The sequence below is a fragment of the Oryx dammah genome, unplaced genomic scaffold, assembly GCF_014754425.2.
Source record: "Oryx dammah isolate SB20612 unplaced genomic scaffold, SCBI_Odam_1.1 HiC_scaffold_10, whole genome shotgun sequence".
Classification (NCBI taxonomy): domain Eukaryota; kingdom Metazoa; phylum Chordata; class Mammalia; order Artiodactyla; family Bovidae; genus Oryx; species Oryx dammah.
In genome coordinates, this window is record NW_024070194.1 from 71,924,552 (window position 1) to 71,946,619 (window position 22,068).

The 22,068-nt window shown below is 48.7% G+C and overlaps 1 protein-coding gene across 1 annotated transcript in view; it reads right to left on the minus strand.

Annotated features, from left to right (window-relative positions):
* Positions 1–21,400, minus strand: part of FBH1 (F-box DNA helicase 1) — a 39,935-nt gene extending 18,535 nt beyond the window's left edge. The window contains exons 1-12 of the mRNA XM_040248259.1: positions 21,248–21,400; positions 11,026–11,181; positions 10,090–10,691; positions 6,637–6,767; positions 6,395–6,530; positions 4,203–4,393; positions 3,670–3,762; positions 2,860–2,954; positions 1,980–2,148; positions 1,121–1,343; positions 291–378; positions 122–208 (exon numbers count right to left, since the gene is read on the minus strand). Coding sequence (XP_040104193.1) covers positions 122–208; positions 291–378; positions 1,121–1,343; positions 1,980–2,148; positions 2,860–2,954; positions 3,670–3,762; positions 4,203–4,393; positions 6,395–6,530; positions 6,637–6,767; positions 10,090–10,691; positions 11,026–11,181; position 21,248 — 1,972 coding nt within the window. The 5' untranslated portion in view covers positions 21,249–21,400. The remainder of the gene's footprint in view (positions 1–121; positions 209–290; positions 379–1,120; positions 1,344–1,979; positions 2,149–2,859; positions 2,955–3,669; positions 3,763–4,202; positions 4,394–6,394; positions 6,531–6,636; positions 6,768–10,089; positions 10,692–11,025; positions 11,182–21,247) is intronic.
* Positions 21,401–22,068: the final 668 nt, after the last annotated feature.

Consider the following 22,068-nt stretch of genomic DNA (forward strand, 5'->3'; position numbering starts at 1 on the left):
GCATCAGACACCCCTTCTCCTACTACAGATAAGAACCACGGACTCACTGCACACGTTCTCTGACATGCATGATGCAGTTTCTGTGTGTTTGAGACTACTGGTGTCCTGAATGCTTTATCACCTGGGGTGCAGTCCTGGGCCTCGTCCACAAAGATGGCGTCAAAAGAGGCCAGCAGGGGCTTGCTGAGCTGCCAGAGTTTCAAGTAGCCTAGGAGAAGGGGCAGAAGGGTCAGAACATGGGGTGAGGTGGGTCCACATGGGGTCAGGGGTCAGGACAGGCCCATGCGTACCATCGTGCGTCATATGGTAAGCCTCCTCCTTGCACTCGCCCAACTTCCGCATGTTGTCCCAAAGCCGGCTCGCTTCAAGGACTCCATTCTAGAAAGCAAGTGACACGGTGACGCTGAGGTCAGGGCCCAGAAATAAGGGGTTCACGTGTGCACATGGGTCAGACAGAAGGCTCCAGCACATGGTGAGTGGCAGCCCCTCTGACCTCCCCCGGCTCCATGAGGGCCTCGTGACACCATCAGGCACCCAGACAGCAAGCAGCCAGGGCTGGACCACACCCAGCAGCAGACAATCTCTCCGGGAGCACAGCATCCAACAAACTAGGAGAGGCTGGATGACTCCTCTAGATTCATGACCCATGGTGATAATAATTCATAAGGAGTGTGCCAGGGACTTCCCTAGCAGTCTGGAGATGAGGGCTCTGTGCTTCCACTCCACGGGGCACACGCTAGATCCCCCGTCAGGGAACTAGGATCCCACATGCTGTGCAGTGGGAGTGAGGGAAAAAAAGGTGACCAATGTCTGAAAAGCACTGATAAAAATTAGAAGAGAGATACTTCATCCCCAGATCCTAGGACTAGCCGGCCCCATGAGGAGCTCTGATAACCCTGGCGGGAGCAGGTCGATGCAGTGCAGGCCAGGCTGAGGGCCCCGGGAGACGACCACACTGCACAGGAGACTCTGGACACCCTGCTGCCACACCCGCCTGTGGCCTGCCTCCGCCTCTGCCTCCCGCCAGCAGCTCTGAAGACACCAAAGGCTGGGACAACTCGGCCCCAGGTCACACCCTCAACCTCCCAAGCATTAACTCCAGGGAGACTGAGCCGCCTACCAGCTTTTCACTCTGTTCCACCATGACTCGTTGCCCCTGGCTGTTCTTGCACCAGATGGGCACATGGTCAATTGTCAGCTCCTCATCGGCAGAGGCGAAGAAGTTTTCCAGAGTCTTGCACACAAGTTTGGCCCTGATGAAGCCACCCTTCCCTTCAGTGAGGACGGAGTTGACCATGAAGGGGGTTAACTTGAAGAGATTCAGCTTCTTCTTCAACTGGTACCTGCAACGCACGTTCTGAGGGCACAGGGTCGGCCTTCCTGGCCACACAGGACTTGTGTGCCCCCGGGCCTCCCCACCTTCTCTCCAAATGACACCACCAGGTTGCCGGCACTGGCTTCTCCAGGTGAGGAAACCAGCGAGGGGCTGAGTGAGGTCCCTGTAGGACCAGAAAGGGCTCCTCTAGGCTTTCCAGTATTCAGATCTAATAACCCAGGAGACAAAGGGGCTCACAGCAGACACCGCTGTTTCATGGTGTGGACCCAACTCCAGGAGGCCCCGGGAGGACCTTGAACCTCCCTACAGCCTTCTCATCCAACAGGGCGTGGCTCAGGGCCCTGGAGCCTGGGTCTAGTGCCCCTCAGCCCCATCCTCTCCCTTCCCACTTCCAAGAAGAACCTGAACTGATCAACCAGGCTGGTGGTACCTGGGACTTCAGACATGGTCATCTGACCTGTGCCTCAACTCCAGAGAAATGAGCATGCCTCCCTCAGTTGACAATGTATCCCTCTAGGGTAGAAGTATAAATCGCTAAATCTTTCCTTATATTCCCTGCTTGTAAACGGAGATAAGGTACTACGTTTGCCCCCGTCACTGCGGTGCGCTGACTGCAATGTGAAAGCGGCACCGTGATGCTCACTTGCGCCCGATGTGACCATAGGCCATGGAGTGGAAGGTCTTGCAGATGACGTTGCTGGGGAAGACGAGCTCTGCCTGCTTGGCAATGCTCTTGTTGAAGGTCACGTATAGAAACCTGCTCTGAGACCACTTCTCAGCATACTTGACCAGCGTGGAGGTCTTCCCGGTGCCTGGAGACGCCAAGAGGAAGGGAGGTCACCCTCTGACCAGGAAGAACTGCTCCAACGGCGCCCTAATCAGCATCTTCCCGTGCTCATCTCGCCACCGGCCTGGGACCCGACAGTGGCAAGTCCTCCAGCACAGATGAGAACCAGAAGCCACGCAGTGAAAGGAGCAGCAAAGCTGAGACAGAGCCACCCAGGTTGGGGTCACAGCCCCAGCTGCTCTAGCGAGGGGCCCACTGATTTCCTTGAGCTTTGGTCTGCTCCTCAACCGTGTGCATGATACACACAAGGAGAAAAAGCACTACGAGCAAAGGTCAGACAAAGAGTGACCAAGTACTTTAGGAGCCAGCTAGCATAATTCGCTGACTGAGGCAAAACACTGGACCACACTTCTTGGGATGCAGGTTAGAATCAGAAGGCAGAAGCCGTTTTAGGTTTCACTCTACAGAAAGCCAGGAACTGGGACCTGCTGCCCCAACAGCCATACGATGACACATAACAGGCTGGGTCAATCCCACAAACTATGGACCATCTGCCCCCAGGAACTCCAGGGTGGATGCTCCCTGGAGTGGTAAGAAAACACAATTATTCCTTGACAACTGCTTTTTAAATGATTTAATTGCAGAAGGGGAATAACAGGTGATGGTAAGATGCTCCAGCAGGTAGAGGGAAGGGGGAGGCAGCGACAAGAGGCCTTCAGGAGTGGCAGCCCCTTACCTGCAAATGCCATTATTTTCACCACCTGGAGAGGCTCCATCTTATGGCTTAGGATCAGCTGTTGTTCATGTGTCAGCTGGATGGTTGTTTTCTTTCTAATCATTATAGAAGAGAAATCAGGAAAAGAGCAAGGAATTGAAAAGATCAGGGATAGACTACCAAAAACCAAATAGGAAAAACCAAATGGAATGAATAAAATTTAACCAGAAAAAAAAAAGAAGGGACTTTCCTGGTGGCGCAGTGGATAAGAATCCACCTGCCAAAGCAGGAGAGACAAGTTCACTCCCCGGTCCTGGCAGATCCCACAGGCCATGGAGCAACTAAGCCTATGAGCCACAACTATCAAGCCTGCGCTCTACAGCCTGCAAGTCACAACTACTGTGCCTAGAGCCCGTGGTTCCACAAGAGAAGCCACCACAAGGAGAAGCCTGCACATCACTGACTTAGGAGTAGATCCTGCTCACTGCAACGAGAGAAAAGCCTGTGCAGCAGTGAAGACCCAACAGAGCCAAAAATTTTAAAAATAAAATTATTTTTAAAAAAGAATGCTCTCTTCTTTAAGAAAAAGAGAAAAAGGAGAGGGTGGTCCTTTAGAGTGATAAAAACGTTCTAAAACTAGATTATGATGTTAGCTGAACACTCAGTAAATCTACTGAAAATTACTGAATTTAACAATTAAAATGGTGATTTTTATGCAATGTAAACTATAACTCAATAAAGTGCTTAATACAAAACCCTTTTTCTCCTTAAGCGTGACAGTCACGAATCAAAGGGGACAACACAGCACAACACATCTGCAGATGGACGTACCCCGACCAGACCGATGGTTCCTCTTTGTCTCCTGAGGCCTGAGCACAGGAATTCTCCTGAAGATACAGGCAATAGAAAATGTTGTAGTGAATCCTAACAGGAAGAAAGGAGATTAGAGATTTTCATATTCAGTCACAATCTGTATATTACTTTTCCTCAGACTCCTAATTGTTGCTAAAAAGAAAATATGTACTATTATTTTCCAAAAAAAAAAAGAGAGAGAAGCAAAGGGCTTAAATATACCAAAAGCTGAGGTGTCTTTAGCTGCACTGTTGGAGGTAAGCAGCAGTGCAGGTAAATATCCGGAGAGCATGTTCTGGGAGAGAGGCCTGGCTGCAGGGGCCAGAGGAGAGACTGGCACATGCTCTTGGGGGAACAGGACGCAGCTGCGAGTGCGCACGTGGCCCCGGGATGTTGCGTGACCGAACAGTGCCTCCTGTCCCCAGAGTGCGCTTGCTTGCTGGCACCGTTGCACTCTGGTCTCTCCGAGAACCTGGGGCGGGGTGGGCGGGGGGCTTGCCCGGGGCCCATACCGGTTGCTGATACTGATCCCCTTCTCCCGCATGGCGTAGAGCAGCACGGCGAGGCAGTACAGGGTCTCGGTGACGTCCGGCACGGTCACAGTGGAGCTGGGCCGCCGCAGGCAGAAGAGCAGCTGCTGGATGTCGCTGACGCTGCTAGACAGGAGCACGATGGCCGCCACCAAGGCCCACACGTTGACGCCCTGAGGAGGGAGGCGGAGTGGGTGAGAGAGGAGACCCGAAACACAGTCGGTGAGAAGCACACGGGACGACAATGAGGAAAGTCAGGCTCAGGGTTCACGTGTCTCCTACAGACCCGCTGCAAGGTGGCCAACTTCCCAAATGACACTTGGGAAACAAAGGGAACGTCTCCTCTTACCCTGGATTCCTTCCTTCTCATCTTTTGGATCTGATTTCTCAGTTTCCATCGACTGAATAATATTTATAAAGTCCCTAATATAAGACCCTGCACAGAGGTAATCCACGCTCTCCCCACCCAGGTCAGTGTGAGCTCTCAGGTCCAGACACTCAAGTCCAATAAGCTTACTAATAAATGTGCCAAAAAGGGCGGGTAACAAGAAAACAGCAGTCTTTACAGAGAAATCAAGGCTGACAATTCAATGGCATGAAGATGTTAATTTACTACTGGCCTTCCCTGGTGGCTCAGTGGTAAGGAATCCACTTGCCAATGCAGGAGACAAGGGTCTGATCCCTGATCCAGAAAGATCCCACATGCCGCGGAGCAGCTAAGCCTGTGTGCCACAACTGCTGAGCCTCTGCTCTGGAGCCTGTGAGCAGCAACTATTTAAGCCCACTCGCCCGCGAGCCTGTGCACTACAAGAGAAGCCACCGCAATGAGAGGCCTGAACATCACAACTGGGGAGGAGCCCCTGCTTGCTGCAACTAAAGAAAAGCCCGTGCAGAATGAAGTCCCAGCATAGCCTAAAAAATAAATTTTTAAAAAGAAATGCTAATCTACGACTTACTTTACATTACAATTAGTTAATAACTTATTAATGGAACTTCCCTGGTGGTCCAGTGGCTAAGTCTCTGCACTCCCAATGGCAAGGGCCTGGAGTTGGTCCCTGATTGGGGAATCAGATCCCCATGACACAGCTAAGAGATCACATACCACAACTAAAGATCCCACATACTGCAACTAGACCCCGTGCAGCCAAATAAATCTAAAAAACTTTTTTAAAAAAGAAAAGATAGGTAGAATTTAAAAAAATATTTATTAAATATTAAGTTTAATAAGTAGTAAATAAATTATTCAAAGTGTATGGACACAGTATGCTCCAGTTATCAATGTCTGAGAAAACGTTCATTAACACGGAAATATCAAAAATAGATACTACTATTCTTAACTCCTTGCAAGCCTCCCATGAAAGGAAAGTTCTGCACATTTCTCACTACAATCGTCCTATGAAACAAACCTCACTCCACCATTGACAGTCACTTCACGAAAGGCAGAGAAATGCACAGGGCCTAGATTTCCAACCTTCTACTGGTTGCAGAATAAGGCTGGGGTTGCACGCAGTTTCCAAGAGAACATTTAAGAAGAACCCTTGATCTAGATGACAATTCCAGAAGATGGAGTCAGGACACTGAGGACTATTTCCAGCATCTCATTAACTCACCATGTGTCAGTACAAAGCCCATCATTTTTCCGGGCTTCCCTTGTGGCTCAGCTGGTAAAGAATCCAACTGCAATGCGTGAGACCTGGGTTCAATCTGTGGGTTGGGAAGACGACCTGGAGAAGGGAAAGGCTACCCACTCCAATATTCTGGCCTGGAGAATTCCATGGACTGTATAATCCACAGGGTCACAAAGAGTCAGACATGACTGAGCGACTTTCACTTTCAGAAAATCCAAGTTGTCACCAATACAATGGGCTGCCTTGTAAAGAAACTCTTACAATCCAAGTGTTTGGAGGCTAGATGACCATCCTCTGTTGAAACTGCTCAACAGAATAGACAACTGGATGAAGTGCTTTTTAAAATTCCTTCCAAATTAAAGAATCTGTGGCCATTCATTTCTCTATGGGACAAATGACAAAGATTAAGGCTTCAAAACAGAGATTTAAGCAAGATTTTAAAAATAAATCTAAAACAACCTTCAGCCACACCTGACCATCGAGACATTTTCTTCCCAAGAGGAAAGGGGCCACCTCCCCAGCCCCCCCCACAGCCTCTTCACGTACGGCAGGGGCAGCACAGAGGTCAGGGAGGTGCTGGCGCACGCAGGCTTCTGCCTCGGGGAGGAGGAGGTGATCCCTCAGACTCCACAACGCCTGTCCAGGGTCCACACTCGGGGAGCACTTCGTGGTGGCTGTGTAGCTGTTAAGACATTCACAGCAGTGTCCGTGGGAAAATGATGCATTAAGTGCTGATCTCTCAGAAAGAACTTCAGAAACCCACTTCCTCCCACAGGACGGTGACTTACCGGATGAGGTTCAGCACGCACAGGTCTGACTCCTTCTCTATGCCATAGCTCGACAGGATGCCATCCACCTTGTTGACAGCTTGCTCTTCATTCATCAGGTACCGGTGATACAGCTTTTTCCAAGGAATGAACTAGATAGTTTAAGAAATCCAAAACGACATGCAGGCAATGGCTATTAGAGACCAGGCTACATATATAGACAGCTGTTTAGAAAACAACTACAGCTCACAACTCTAAAGCTGGACAAAAGGGCAGAAACATCACACAGATTCTAGTCAAAAACGAGAAGGTGGGTCTCATTTTCTTGGTTCTAACACCAACTTGTTACAGAATCTGGGGAGAGCTAGAGCTTCAGCTTTCCTGTCTGAAACAGTCTGGTGCCTGTCGAGACACTGATGACTCAAGAGTTTCAACTAGGGTTAAACAACATCAGAGCTGCAGCTATACTAATAGTAAACAAAACAGACTGTAAGTCCAAAATTTTAGGAGAGACAAAGAACAAGATTACATAAGGATAAAAGGGTCAGTTCACCAAGGAGCTGTAACAATTATAAATACACATGTACCAAATATCAACGCCCTAAATCTAGGAAGTACATATGGGCAGAAGTGAAGAGAGAAACAGACAACAGGAGACTCTGACGCTCCACTTTCAAGAACAGATAGCACAAACAACACTAGACCAACTGAACCCAACTGACGTATAAAGAACACTCTACCCTACCACAGTATACAATCTTCTCAAGTACACACAGAACGCTGTCCAGGAGAGACCACGCATGTGGCCACGAAGTAAGTCTTAATCCATTTAAAAGACTGAAATGATAGAAAGTACGTTTTTCAATCACTACAGAATGAAACTGGAAATTAGCAGCAGAAAGAAAACTGGAAAACCCACAAATATAAGAAAATTAAACAACACATTTTTAAAGCAACCAATGGGTCCAAAGGGAAATCACAAAGAAATTAGAAAACACCTTAAGACAAATAAAAACAGAGGTGCCAAAACGCATGGGATGAAATGCAAGCAATGCTAAGAGTTAAGTTTATAGCTATAAAAATTACATTAAAAAAGATCACAAATCAACAACCTAAATTTACACTTAAAGGAACTAGAAAAAGAACAAACTAAATCCAAAACTAGCAGAAGGAAGGAAATAAAAGAGACTATAGAGGAGAAATAAATGAAATACAGAACAGAAAAATAGGGGGAAAAAAATCAATAAAACTAATAAGAGTTTTTTTTTTTTTTTAAAGATCAACAAAATTGACAACAATTAGATACATTATGGAAAAAAGGGAACATTTAAATAACCAAAATCAGAAATGAAAGAGCAATGTTACAACTGATGTCACTGAAATAAGAAGGGCTATAAGAATACTTCAAATAGTTTCAGGTCAACCAACCAGACACTCTAGAAGAAATGAATAAATCCCTAGGAACACACAACCTACCAAGACCGAATCATGGAGAAACAAAATCTGAACAGATCGATAATGAGCCCGCCAGGCTCCTCCATCCATGAGATTTTCCAGGCAAGACTACTGGAGTGGGTTGCCACTTCCTGGTCCAGGGGAATCTTCCTGACCCAGGGATTAAACCTGGGTCAACTGCATTGCAGACGGGCTCTTTACCATCTGAGCCACCAGGGAAGCCCAATGAGGAAGGAGACTGGATCAATAATCAAGTCTCCCCAAAAGGAATCATCCAGGACTAGACTACTTCACTGAAAAATTCTACAGAACATTTGAAGAAGTAGTATCAATCTCCCTCAAATTCTTCAAAATAACTGAAGAGGAGGGAGCACTCCAGACTTATTCTGAGGCCAGCATAACCTTATACCAAAGGTAGACAAAGATACCACAAGAAATAAAAAGAAAATGAGAGCTGTGGCAAGGTCACTGAAAGTAACACCATCGTGTCATTGCTGGTGATGATAAAAAGGGCATCGTTCTAACATTTCAAGATGTAAGAATAAGCTGTGATATCTTCCCAAAATCTTCTCAAGCAGAACGGCAGGAACCCTCACTTATCCCCATTTCCCACCAGAGACCTTAATCAAATGCCCAGAAATACTGACCCAAAATAAAGTTCACAACTAAAAACAAAAAGATATTTGTCTGAAGGTAGGAGACAAGACCCCAAGCAAAATATGGAGCAAGAGTGATGAGAAATTTCCTCCAAAATTCTTTGGGCTTGGAAGAGAGAAATGTTCTAATTCTTAACATATCCATCTTGCCCTCCCTCTCCAAGGTTTTCAACTTCTCACTCGGTAAAGAATCTGCCTGCAATGTGGGAGACTTGGGTTCCATCCCTAGGTTGGGAAGATCCCCTAGAGGAGAGCATGGCAACCCACTCTAGTATCCTTGCCTGGAGAATCCCATGGACAGAGGAGCCTGGTGGGTTACATCCGTGAGGTCGCAAAGAGTTGGACAAAACTGAGTGACTAAACACACACATTTGAAGAATGGGTTAAACTCTGCTGCTGCTGCTAAGTCACTTCAGTCGTGTCCGACTCTGTGTGACCCCATAGACGGCAGCCCACCAGGCTCCCCCATCCCTGGGATTCTCCAGGCAAGAACACTGCAGTGGGTTGCCAATGCCTTCTCCAGGTTAAACTCTACCTCTGCCTTATTCCTAATGGCTGGTCTAAGGGACACACCAGCTAAGCAGAACATTCTCCGAGCCCTCCTGGAAACCTGAACCTGGGAAGTATAATGACACAACAAACGGAAGCACAGGCTGTGGGCTAACGGTACCAGGAAATCCTTTCTGAGAGCGTGGGTTGCCCCTGTGTCATTCTCAGAAGGTACTCCTGTGACTACACGCAACACTCATTTAGCAATCACCTCCTATTAATACGTGTAAACTACTGTGAGACACAGTGGAGCACATAGTGGAGAATGCACAAACAGGACAACCAGCCCTCCAGCAGTGCTCTACTGTTAAATGAAGGAGGAAGGCTCTCTAAGATCATAGCAGAACATCACAGGCTTGAACAGAGGTATAAATCACTATAATAGCGTAAGGAAGAGAGAGAGGGTGACTTCCGTGGGATGGAACAGAGAAGAGGAGTTACTTGGAGTGCAGCCTGGAAGAGGTGAGATGTCAACAGAGATATGAGGGGCTCTTTGGACTGGTCGGCTGTGGGGTGCAGATTAGAGCAACGTAAGGGAAGTACCACGCAGCCCCCAGCTGAGCGGCGGCACACCGTGTGCTGTGGACAGATTACCAAGGTGGACTGGAGAGAAGTCAGCAGTAAGCCTGGAATAACTAACAAGGTGGGACACACACGGAAGGTCTCAGGGGCCTCCAGGGGCTGGGGTTTGATTCTGGAGGACAACGGACACTAACATTTCTGAAGAAACGCCATCGTCAGGAGGACGCGTTAAGCGAGGCGAATCCGTGAAGATTTAGAGCAAACATCAGAGAACGAAGAGCGCGTTCCATACCAGCGGATCGCTGATGACCTCCCTCCAGAGGCGGCACACCAAGCTCAGGTTCCAGTAGAGGTCTTCCACGGGCAGGAAAGCAAAGATGTGCCTCAGGACCTCGCTGGGCAAGCTGCAGATGTGGCTCGGGGGCTCCTGGCAGGGCAAGGTCCCAAGGAGCCCATAGTGAGAGTCAGGAACAGGGTCTGGACCAATGTCCCCCACCTCCTGGCTGGGTTCTCCAGGCTGCACGCTGAGCTGCCCCACCCCAACCTCTGCTTCCAGCCTGGCTTCCCAGGGCTGTGTGCAGGATGGGGACGAGTGATGCCATGGGGTCTTCTTAGACACCCCATCCCACGGACTGGTCCCTGGGGCTGGATTCCTCTCATCCTCTAAGGACCGAGACCGCTTCCTTGCAGGCAAAGCGGACCCTGGCGAGTGCAGCCTGGCTTCTCCCTCTCCCCCTGGAGGCAGGGCACAGGGGCTCCCTGCCGCGAAGATCATTTCATCCTCTGAGTCCTTAGAGCTGTCCTGGCCCACAGAATTGCTTTTGGCCATGTCATTGGTGCACTGCTGCTGGCCAGCGAGGAAGAAGTCACGGCTGTATCTCAGGCATCCTCGACCTAGACAGAGAACCCACAAAGAACACAGGAGAAATGAGGAAGGACTGATGACCCTTCGCTGACCCGAATGAGACAAACTAATTTTCAATTATCTATTTTAGCACGGGAAAGAGAATCTATTTTAGCACGGGAAAGAGACAAGGATATACTTATTGGTCTACTGATTACATATAAAGCTTAACACAAAAAATATTTATATCAGGCTCTATCATGTGGTCAGACTATTGCAACAGGACTGTAAGATCACTATAACAACATTTACAAATACTGAGATACTCAAAGGCCATACACACTATAGATTCTGAAATGCAAGGTATTTGGGGGAAAGACATACCCCTGGTCCCTCTTTTGGTTCTGGGTCTAGGATAGAGACCGTGGTTCGGGTCTCTGCTTGTCCATCTTTGACCAAAGGACTGGGACGCAGCCAAGTGACTCTGAGCGAGATGTTGGCACTCAATGGCTGTAAGATGCTTCCGCTTAAACCGTCTCACTGTTTTGTACCAAAGGGCAGAAGAAATGGGACTCTTGTTAGTTATCAGAAATTCTACAAGCAAGTCAGCAAATTAAACTTAATTTTTAGGAATATGGTGACTGTGGACCACCCGAGCCAGCCCTTTCCATCTTCTCTACTTTCCCATCAATTTTTAGTCTCTCATAGTTTCTTAGCATCTCCTCCTCAGGATTTTAGAATCCTAAAATAACCTTCTTTTTTGCCTATCATGCTTTCTAGAAGCCCTGATCATGAAATGCTCGTTTGAAAAGTTGCCACTATTGCCCACACAGAGATCTGTCATCTTTTGCTGACTTCACCCAGGCCCTTTATATTCCTGTATTAACCATATATATTTTAAGAGCTAGCTGTAGCTTTTTAAAAATAAACTCAGACATTGTCCCCTGAATACACCAGCTTCCCCAAATGGCAGGAGCAGAAGGCACTAGGGACAGTCCCTGCGGGCTCCCCAAGGGGTAGCTCAGCCCTGCATGCCCCCGCCCGCCCCCAGGCACACCCCGACCCACCGAGCGCCCCAACATTCAGCACTGGTGTGAAAAGGATGGTAGCAAGGCCCCCGAGAGGAAAAGAATTGAGACCACTCTTCAGCATCTACATGGGACGAAGTTTCATAATCGCCCTCAGCAACACAACAGCAACTGAGCCCAGAGTTCTGTCTTGAGAGTACTGACATATTTATATCAGGCATTTTCTGCCAGGTAATTATTTTCCATATTTAGCTGATGCTCTTCCTGTTTCTGCATATTATCGCATTTACGATCTAACCCCTCCGATGTCATTAAATACAACAGTTACACTACTGTAAAACAGAATAGTTACATTTTAAAAAAACGGTAAAAGGGGAGAAGAACACATGAAGAGAATTAAAGTGGCCCTTTACAGATGGCCCACAGAAGCGACTTCCTGCCAGCTCCGTACTGCCACAGGGCCTAAAAACATTCGAGTAAACTGTAACGTCTCACGTCAGAATCCCACTCAGCATTTCCTGTAACCCTGAAAACATCTAAAACCAAGACACTAATACGTGTATCTAGTATAATTTATATTATTAATCAATGACCCACCCCACCCCCCCTTAGCCAGTAGCTTTTTCAGAAACGATGCTTCAAAATTTCAATTCATTTTTTGAAGGTTTAACAGAAGTTTTAAAAAAACTTCATGGATATTTCAAGACTTACAGAAAATTATTTCTCCACACGAAAATAGCTCTACAAGGCCCTCTGAAAGTATGCTAGAGAGACCTTTTAACTATCTGAAATCAGAGTTAAAATGCCACCAGAGGACCCCAGTCACTTAGCTTCTTGAAGGCTCAGGGGTGCTATAATGATTAAATGAGAAAACACACCCCAAAAGACTTGTCAAACTATAAAACTCGACACAAATTTACCCATCTGCTTATTTTCTGGAACAAAGCTTAGATGTGATTGCATAAAACATTGAAATAACTTTCAAATTATAAAGACAGTACCTAATGGCAAGACATGAAGTATGTCAGCAGTCCAGTTACAGCCTGTTCTGTATTACTGAAAACACCTTTCATAAAGCCAAGTCATATGTTTTAATCTCTTATTATGATCAGAAAATATCCCTTCCACGGTAATGGTTTTATAAATTTCATTATTTCATTGTGGAACATATTCCTCTACACTAAAAACCAAGTCTTATTCATACTCACGGAGGGAAGGAAAAAAAAAAGTTGTTTTTCTATAATAAAAAAATAAAAGATAAATTTAAAAGTTTTCTATATTGAAAAAAAATAAGCTTAAAGTCTGATTATTCTCTTTTAAAAAGTAAGACATGAAAGTTTGCCTCTCCCGCTCAGAATCTTTCATGTCACTAAGCTAATCAGCCACAGACCAACACTAACGTGACCCGTGGCTGCATGCATCTGAGGCTACAGGAGTCAGAGGTCCCTGTCCACAGGGTAGACTCTGAGCGACCTGAGCTCGCTGGGGTTTTGGTGCCGTGGAGGGTTCTGGAAGGAATCCCCTGCGGGTACCTTGGGACGACTACAGTGACGAACCCTGGCCGCTTGTTCAGGTGCTCCAAACCCACTCGGTTCAACTACAGGAGCAGCTGCAGAATTCCAGCCAATAAACCCACCAACCCTGTAGGTCCCAGTTATGTGACTCATGTCGGCTTCCTCCTCCAACATGCCCAACTGTTTCAGAGCTGGCAAACCCAATGTCCAGAATTAGAACTGGAGACAGCTGAGGAAAGCTACCGATAGTCGGAGAATGTCTTATTTAAAGAAGGTGAAGGTCTATAGGTAAGCTGGCCTGGAGAGAAAGTTTTCATAGATAAAATCACAAAGATTACCAATGTCAAACCCCCAAATTCACATGACCCAGGGCCTTGGTGCTGGCACAGACCTGCGCGAGTATTCTGCTTCCAGCCTTTGGGTACAGCCCAGAGTATTCCTGCATGAAGCCATTGCTGGCACAGAGGTGCCCAGGTGGGGCCATCTGGCCTCTGGGCACCAGCAAGGCTGCCTGCCCTGTCCATCCGGAATGGTCCCCACGGCCCTGACTACACACCTGGGAGGCAGAGGTGGCACTTTTACTGCTTACTTCCTCCTCTGACTTCAGCAAGAGATCAGAAACCAAGAATGCTTTTCCTGCCTCTCAGGTCTCCGTGCTTCACTGCGTGGGAGCCAGGGCCCCTGCCACCAGCTCGGGAGTTAGCAAGGCATCTGAGGCCGTGTGATGCGCTCCGATCTGGAGCGGGGAGGCCTCCTGTATGCGATCACTCACAGCCGAGTCACAACGAGGACCCTGAGGAGCTGACACGCAGAGTTTACACCACAGTCACACGGTTCCAAACAGACAGACAGAAGCACCTAGCGACACCCACAGGGAGGCTGACACAGCCTATCAGCTCAGAATTACATGTGGACCATGCCATGATGAGCCTCTTAAAAGATGCTACGTTCTAACAGCCTCAATGTTCTTGTGAAAGTGTTTAGAATTACTATAGTAAAATTCTAACCAGCTTCTAGCCTTGTTAATATATTTTAAAATCAGGAGCTTAAACCTAAGTTTACCAGAATAAGGATGCTCAAAAGCTACCCCTTCCTTCCCTGAGTCCCCAGACCTCGTGAGGTCCCCTCCTCCAAACAGCAGGTGTTCTCTGCATGGCTCTCCAAGGGCACTTATTAGAAGATGCTCGTGATTCTTTAGGAAGCAGCTAAAGTGCACTGTGATGAAAGTGTACCATTAAGAGGGATGGAGGGACATGACACTTGCTGGTGGGCTTTCCAAACTATGCAAGGCCCTAGAAGGGTCCAGCAGAATCGTCTCCAGGCGCCAGCGGGCACCTGTGCCTCCAGAGCTGACCACAGTGTCATATCCCTTATGTCACGACAGAAAAACACTGGGAAGGCAGGAAAACCACTTGTCAAACAAGATTTTGCCCATCCCATGCTGCTTTTCCTATGACGGCTCTCTTACAGCGAGATGCCTCATAGATCCTCCATCGCTGGGCCCCCGTTGCTAGAGTTGCCCTCCCCAACCCCACTCTGCTTGGCAGACCACTAGCACTGCAAGTGTGAGTCCCAGTAGTGGTGAGTACCTGGAGCCCTCTGCCAATCACTGTACTCTTCACCTTGCTGACTGTCATCACTCCACCGGCGCCCCAGGTCAAGCACACAGCCGAAGACTAGATTCTCCTCAGGCCCCCGGAACGACCATTACTATATTGATCATCACTACACCTGCACAAGACACCCCAGCCCTGGGAAGGCAGGGACACGTCCCCTCAACTTCTTCCTCAAAGCACTCAGCACTACACTCCGCAAATCACAGCTACTCCAGCGCTGACTGAATGAGAAGTACGTGCTAGGACGCCTCAATTCTGCTGGAATCCGCTTGGCTTCATTTTCTCATCCTCCCGATTGCAAGACATTTTATAAGCCAAGTCACCCAAAGCGGAACAGGGTGCTCCTGGTTTCCTGGTGAAGACAGCCAGTCCCCTCCCTCCTCGGCACACGGCTGGTCCATGCCTCCCCGTGGTGCCGGGAGCTGGGGCCCCAGGGAACACACGGAGGAGTGTGCACCTCTCCCAAGCCCGGCCAGTAAAGCCTCTCCTGCCCCTTCCTCCGGGCTCTAGTCCCGTCCAGGGAACAGGACGGTGACCCCAGGGAAACCTGGAGGCCACACATTCAAAAAGGAAGACCCTCCAACAGCCTGGGTCCTTACTGCTTTAAAAAGCACCAGTACTTCCCTGCTGGCTCAGTTGGTAAAGAATCTGCCTACAATGTAGAAGACCTGAGCTCGGTCCCTGGGTCAGGAAGATTCCCTGGGTCAGGAAGATTCCCTGGAGAAGGAAATGGCAACCCACTCCAGTACTCTTGCCTGGGAAATCCCACAGAGGAGCCTGGTGGACTACAGACTATGGGGTCGCAAAGAGTCAGACATGACTTAGTGACTAAACCACCAGAGTACGTACACACACCCAGACACACACACACAGACAGACACACACACAGACACACACACACACACACACCCCACCTCCTACAGTCACTTGAAACTGCTCTAAGACAGAGAAACGAGCTGGAGTCCTGAGGTCACTGTGTGTTTGGATATGTTTGTTACTGAGGTCATGCCCATCCTAACCATTCCAGGGTCACCTGAAATTGACACCAACTCACTTTTTTGCATTCCTAACCTTCATTAATCAGAATTCATACCAAACAGGCCTCCAAGATGTGCAGGTTACCTACCTAAATGGACACACTGAAGATAATAAATACCTACAACTCCTGGAGAGAAAGATTATTAAATAAAAATGTGAAAAAGGAAAATCAAGGTAACTCTGGCACAGGGGCGTGACGAGAGCGACAGCTCCTAACATGAGGTACACTGGGAGGTTTTACCAATCAAGAGAAACCCAACATCATCCCATTCGCTCCCACAAGCTTCTTGCCCTTCTCTGAGAGGCTCAGTGCAGGTCAAGTAGACACCCTCTTGTTTCTGGCGAGACAGCGGAGGTGCGCTGCGGCAGGCCCATTGTTACCAAGAGTTGGGTACTTCACAGGTCAAATGTGCCCTGGGAGATCTAAGACCCCAATCTCAGCAGCATGGATGGTGGTAGTCCCCAACCTCAGTGAGACAGAAAGTATTCATTCAACCCAGGCAAGGCTGTGCAGCAGTGAAACCATCCTGTATGTGTCTGAGACATATGCAGTGATTACCTGTACAACTATGTACTTAACACGAGTTGTTCATGTACAGACTGATATTACTATATTTTATTAACATGTTCCCTGATAGCTCAGTTGGTAAAGAATCCGCCTACAATGCAGGGGACCCCAGTTCATTCCTGGGTCAGGAAGATCCACTGGAGAGGGATGAGCTACCCACTCCAGAATTCTTGGGCTTCCCTTGTGGCTCAGGGGTAAAGAATACATCTGCAATGTGGGAGACCTGGGTTCAATCCTTGGGTTGGGAAAATCCCCTGGAGAAGGGAAAGGCTACCCACTCCAGTATTCTGGCCTGGAGAATCCCACGGACTGTATAGTCCACGGGGTCACAAAGTGTCGGACACGACTGAGCGACTTTCACTTTCAAACCACTGTTTAGGTGTGTATCAGCATGTCTTCTAGCCCTAGATGAAAGCTTTACAGTTGGGTGGGAGGGAGGAGAAAGGCACCCAACACCCACTGCTCCATAAATATTAAGGAAATGAATGAATGAATGGAATGAACAAATGTACCAACTACGGCACTGCCCTCTGGAGAAGCTGAGGTTGTCTTCTTTGGTTTTGACATCCTACACTATCTCAGTGTGCCAATGAGCTTCATAGCTTTTGAAGTTCTTTCACAAATTCTCATCTGACTTCTGCCCAACCCTGTGATTGCGCCAGGATGAAACTGGGGCTCAGGGAAAACTTGCCTGAAATCACAACAGTTGTAGGTGATACAACTTAGGCCTTCTGACTCCTCAAGTCCAGAGTTCTCTCTATGGAAGGTAATATTCTCAGGGTTTCCCTGGTGGTCCAGTGGTTAATATTCCATGCTTGCTTCCACTACAGGGGATGCAGATTTGATCCTTGGTCAGGGAACTAAGATCCCACATGCTGTGTGGCCAAAAGAAAAAAAAAAAAAGGAAAGATAATATTCTTCCTTCCAAATCCACCAGAAAGATTCAAAGCAGCTTCTAAAAACCTCAGGTTTAAATTCTCTGTCCCTTTTTTAGAAACCACTGTGGAACACCATAACCAAAGCTCCAACTTCCAGTACTTAGAAGACCTAAGTGTAAGGAGAGTGGAAGTGTTAATCCTTCAGTTGTGTCTGACTCATTGCAACCCCAAGGACTGGAGCCCACCAGGCTCTTCTGTCCATGGAATTCTTCAAGCAAAAATACTGGAGTGTGTAGCCATGCTCTCTTCCAGGGGATCCTCCTGACCGAGGGATCGAAGCTGGGTCTCCTGCATTACGGGCAGATTCTTGACTGTCTGAGCCACCAGGGACGCCCATCAGAAAAGTGTGAACATGACATCACTAAACACTATACACTCAAAATGGAAAAAGCTCTAAATATTTTTGAATTCATTGGAAGTGTGAGCTGTGTGAGAAGCAAATGTGCTAGCTCCTCCAAGGACTTGCTCTCAATGTAGGGCCAAGTCCCTGTGTCCCACAAACCCAAAGGCCTGCTCTCACAGGCCCCCAGTTAGGCTCTCTGATGCCTACAAATACCTGCTCGTCTTGTGGAGCAGCAACCACTTGCTACAGCAAGCGAGGATGGAGACAGCTTTTTTTCCTATGTGTGTTTCAGGAATGGAGAAAGAAAGGAAAAACAAGAAATGATCATGATGTATGGACTAGACTGTATTTCTAAAGATTTGAAAGGCTTTTTCTACTGTCAATTCATCCTACAACCACGTGTAAGTACTTATGATGCCCCAGATTCATGAAAAACATTTCGAGGGCTTCCTCTCTTGGCATCTCTGGGGTCACATGCTACCTGAGACACTGCAGATTTAAAAATGAATGATTTCACCTGTCCACAAGGTAGCTCTCAACACACACACAAGTTACTATACATAAGGCATGACAGGTGCTCAGTTCAGTTCAGTTCAGTTGCTCAGTCGTGTCTGACTCTTTGCGACCCCATGAATCGCAGCACGCCAGGCCTCCCTGTCCATCACCATCTCCTGGAGTTCACTCAGATTCACGTCCATCGAGTCCGTGATGCCATCCAGCCAGGTGCTACACAAACACATTTATGAAATGCTATGGGAGTAAAGACAAGTGAGCAGTTAGGAATGATGAAAAAGGCTTTATGAAGAGATCAGCCTCACAAGATGAGCAGGATCCAGGAAGGCGAAAGAAACACATGGCAGTGGAGTGGTGGGAAGTCGGGTTTCATCACACGGAGAGGCTCACAAGGATGAAAAGGCAATTTGGAAACAGAGTACAAAGGCCCTCAAGTATAATGCTAATGCACTTGGACTTTATCTTAGAGGGATTCAGAGAATTATCTCACTTTTCTAAGCAGGGTTAATGCCTGGGCAAATTTACACCTTAGAATGGGAGCTCTGGAGGCAGGCAGAGGATGAGTAAACACACCGACTGTCAGGGAAACAAGGCAGAAAGTCACGTTACTAACAGAGGCAAGAGCTGGTGAAGGACTGAGGGTAGCAGTGGCAAAAACAGGGAGAAGGGGAAAGTGAAGACCAACACTGCACGAGAGAGATCAGAAGAGAAAAAACACAGGAAACTGACATTGCTAGCCAGATCTCAGTGATAACAGCATTAAGCACGCTGAGGAGTAAAGAAGAAATCGTGTTTGCATTTTAGTCCCTTCTTCCAGGAGTCAAGGGAGAATGAAAGTTTTCAGTTTTGAAAACGCTTGCTTGTTTTGTTTTCAAATTATCTGTCGAGTGACAGGTTAAGTTCCAGGAGGTACTTTGAAATAGGAAACTAGCCCTCAAAACATCTGTAAGTGACAGCTGGAGACAGAAGATTTGAGGTGCTTTGGTGAGATGCTCTAAGAGCAGACGATTCCACAGATCGATGAAGACGGAACTCACAATCTTTAAATAAAATCAGCTTAGGAAGGACAGAGGGGGACAATAAGCAGAGAGAGAGGATGACAACAAATCTGAAATTAGAGTTCTAAGTCTATGAACAAGAGTCTAGTATTCGCACACTCAGAGGCCACAAAACTTGTCAACCCATCAGGACACCCTCTGATGACAATTGCGGAATGCAACGGAACCACGAAAAAAAAAGAGAGGAAAAGGAAAGAGGTTAGGCAAGTAGCAATGATGCCAAGGCAAGCCACGGGAGAAATGAATTACTACAGGGCATACCACAAATTCCACACACCTGCACAAAAGGGACAAGCAAAAATGGGGAAACCAGTAAGACCCCAGAACATCTCCTTCTGCAAGCATGTTGTCAAGGTCTGTCCCCTGCAGAGCAAGCTTTTGCTCTAGACAATCTGTGAATAGATCCACATTCACTGTCCTCTAGCTGCTGAAAGGAGGATACAGGCCAAAATCAGTTCCTAAAGAAGACAGAAGTGGGGCTTCTCTGGTGGTCCTGTGGCTGAGACACCACACTCCCAATGCAGAGGCCGGGTTCGACCCCTGGTCAGGGCACTAGATCCTGCATGCCACAACAAAGACCTGGTGCAGCCAAATTAATAAATAAAACTCTTAGAAAAAAAAAGAATACAGGAGTAGAATTGCCTGTGAGACACCAGTTAAACAACCAATCATCTGAATTTAAAATATTCTGTCCTATACTGTAAATATGTGTTTCGTTTTTAAAAGCAAGGGAACTGGAGGCTTAACCCAAGAAAAGGTGGAAAGTGAAAGTGAAGTGAAAGTTGCTCAGCCATATCCGGCTCTTTGCGACCCCATGGACTATACAGTCCATGGAATTCTCCAGGCCAGAATACTGGAGTGGGTAGCCTTTCCCTTCTCCAGGAAGTCAACTGGTAATAAGGATGGGGGCGGGGGGGGCGGGTGGGCAGGGGAAGGATAGCAGCAAAAAACTGTGTGGAGCTACCAGATATCTCAATTTCAAGCACTTGCACCAATACCAACGGCTGCAGTAAGAACAACCCCAGGCATTTCCTAAAACTTAGTGAACCTTAAAGAACTTTCATGCCTTCCTTTTTTTTTCTTGAAGTGGTGAGACAGAAGGGAACAGTAACTTTGGTAAAGCTGATACCGGACCTGATTCTGTCTCCAACGACTATTCTTACTACTCAGTTAATCAAATTCAATCCGCTCATGAGCAAAATGAGCTTGCTTTCATGTCAGAGATCTTTTTTCATTTTATTTTCCTTATTTGAGCAGATTACCAGGCACGAGCAGGCCTCACTGGCGGCTACCATCCTTCCTTCCAGAGATCTTTATCCTCCCGGAGGAAAATCCCTAACTTCTTCAGGCCTCAATTTCCCCACCTGAGTGGGTTGCCATGAGGCCTTACAGGCTTGTTTGCGGGTGAGGTAACTACCGTAAAGTATTTTGTAAACCACAGTGCGATACAAGATGCAAAGTATAACGATTTCCAGGCCTGAAAAGCAGAGCTACTCCCATTTTCCCTCGGAAGGGACAGAAAACACCAGGAGGATTAAACGACGAGCACCTCGGAAGATCAGGTAAAGAAGTCAACAGCGACCCTCACGTCCGCCCCCACCCCGCACAGCTTGCTCAGAACTCACAGACTCTACACCAGCTCCAGGCCCCCCACATTACCCCAGTTTTCCCAATATTCAGGTTATGGGGAGGGCAACTGCAAATGCAAGAGGCAAAAGGATGCCACAAAATGACTCGCCCAAGGTCAAAACAGCTGAGCAGCAGGGAAGGAAATGCTGGCTGCCCACGGCCGAGGCCACGTTCCGGCGACGCCCACATCACTGACAGCGCCCCAGCCTGCCGCTCTCTCATCCGCCCTAGCCCCAGCCAGCGCTCCACCACCCCCGAGGACCATATCTCGCAGAGACCAGACCCGCTAAAGACCCCAGAGACTCAGCGTCCACGCGACCGGGCCCTTCCGCGCCCCCACCACGCCGGCGACCTCACGCACTATGGCGACCCGCATCAGGGCTCTCGCCGCCGCCGCCTCAGGTCCCGGGCCACCCGGGTTCCCGGTCGCGGCTTCCCAGGGGCAGTGCGAGCCCCTGCAGGCCGTGGACTTCCTCCACCAGCTCCGCCGCCGCCGCAGGGCCGCGAAGAGCCCGCCGCCGACGCCGACGGAATGCATCACCGGCCAATTGAAGCACGCAAGAGGAAGGGTGCACTTGACGGACTGCTGCGGCGACCAATCGGGATGCTGATCCGCGCTACCGCTAGCAGGCCCCGCCCCCTCTGCGCTTCCGCCAGGGCGGAAGAGGCGAGCAGTAACTTTCCCAGAGTTCCTCCGAGCTTAGGGGCTCACGGAGGGGCTGCGGCCGGCGCGATGGGCGGGGCCAAGAGTATGGGCGGAACCGGCCGCGGGGGCGGGGCCAATACTATGGGCGGGACCGGCCGCGGAGGGCGGGGCCACAGGCGGGGCCGCACGGGCCCCACCCCGTCCTCGCGGGCTCGCGCGCTTGTGGCAGGACCTGAGGTGGTGGTCCCCGGGTTTCACCTAATCTTTCTCCTCAAAATGAAACCAGTGCGAGCGGCAGTCTCCGCGTGTGCGTTCGCTGCGGCCCGCGGGTCGCGTGGTCAGCCGGGAACCTCAGGGTTGGGTGGGGGGAAGGTCGGGGCGTCTGGGGAAGGGTCCTGACAGGCAGGGTGGAGGAGGACCTCGGAGGCGGGGCCCGGAGGAGGGTCGCGGGGCGTTCCCGCCGGACCCGAGCCCGTGGCCAAGACCGCGCTCCGGGTTCCGCGGCGGCTGTGCTGGTTGGTGCTGGATGAGAGCAG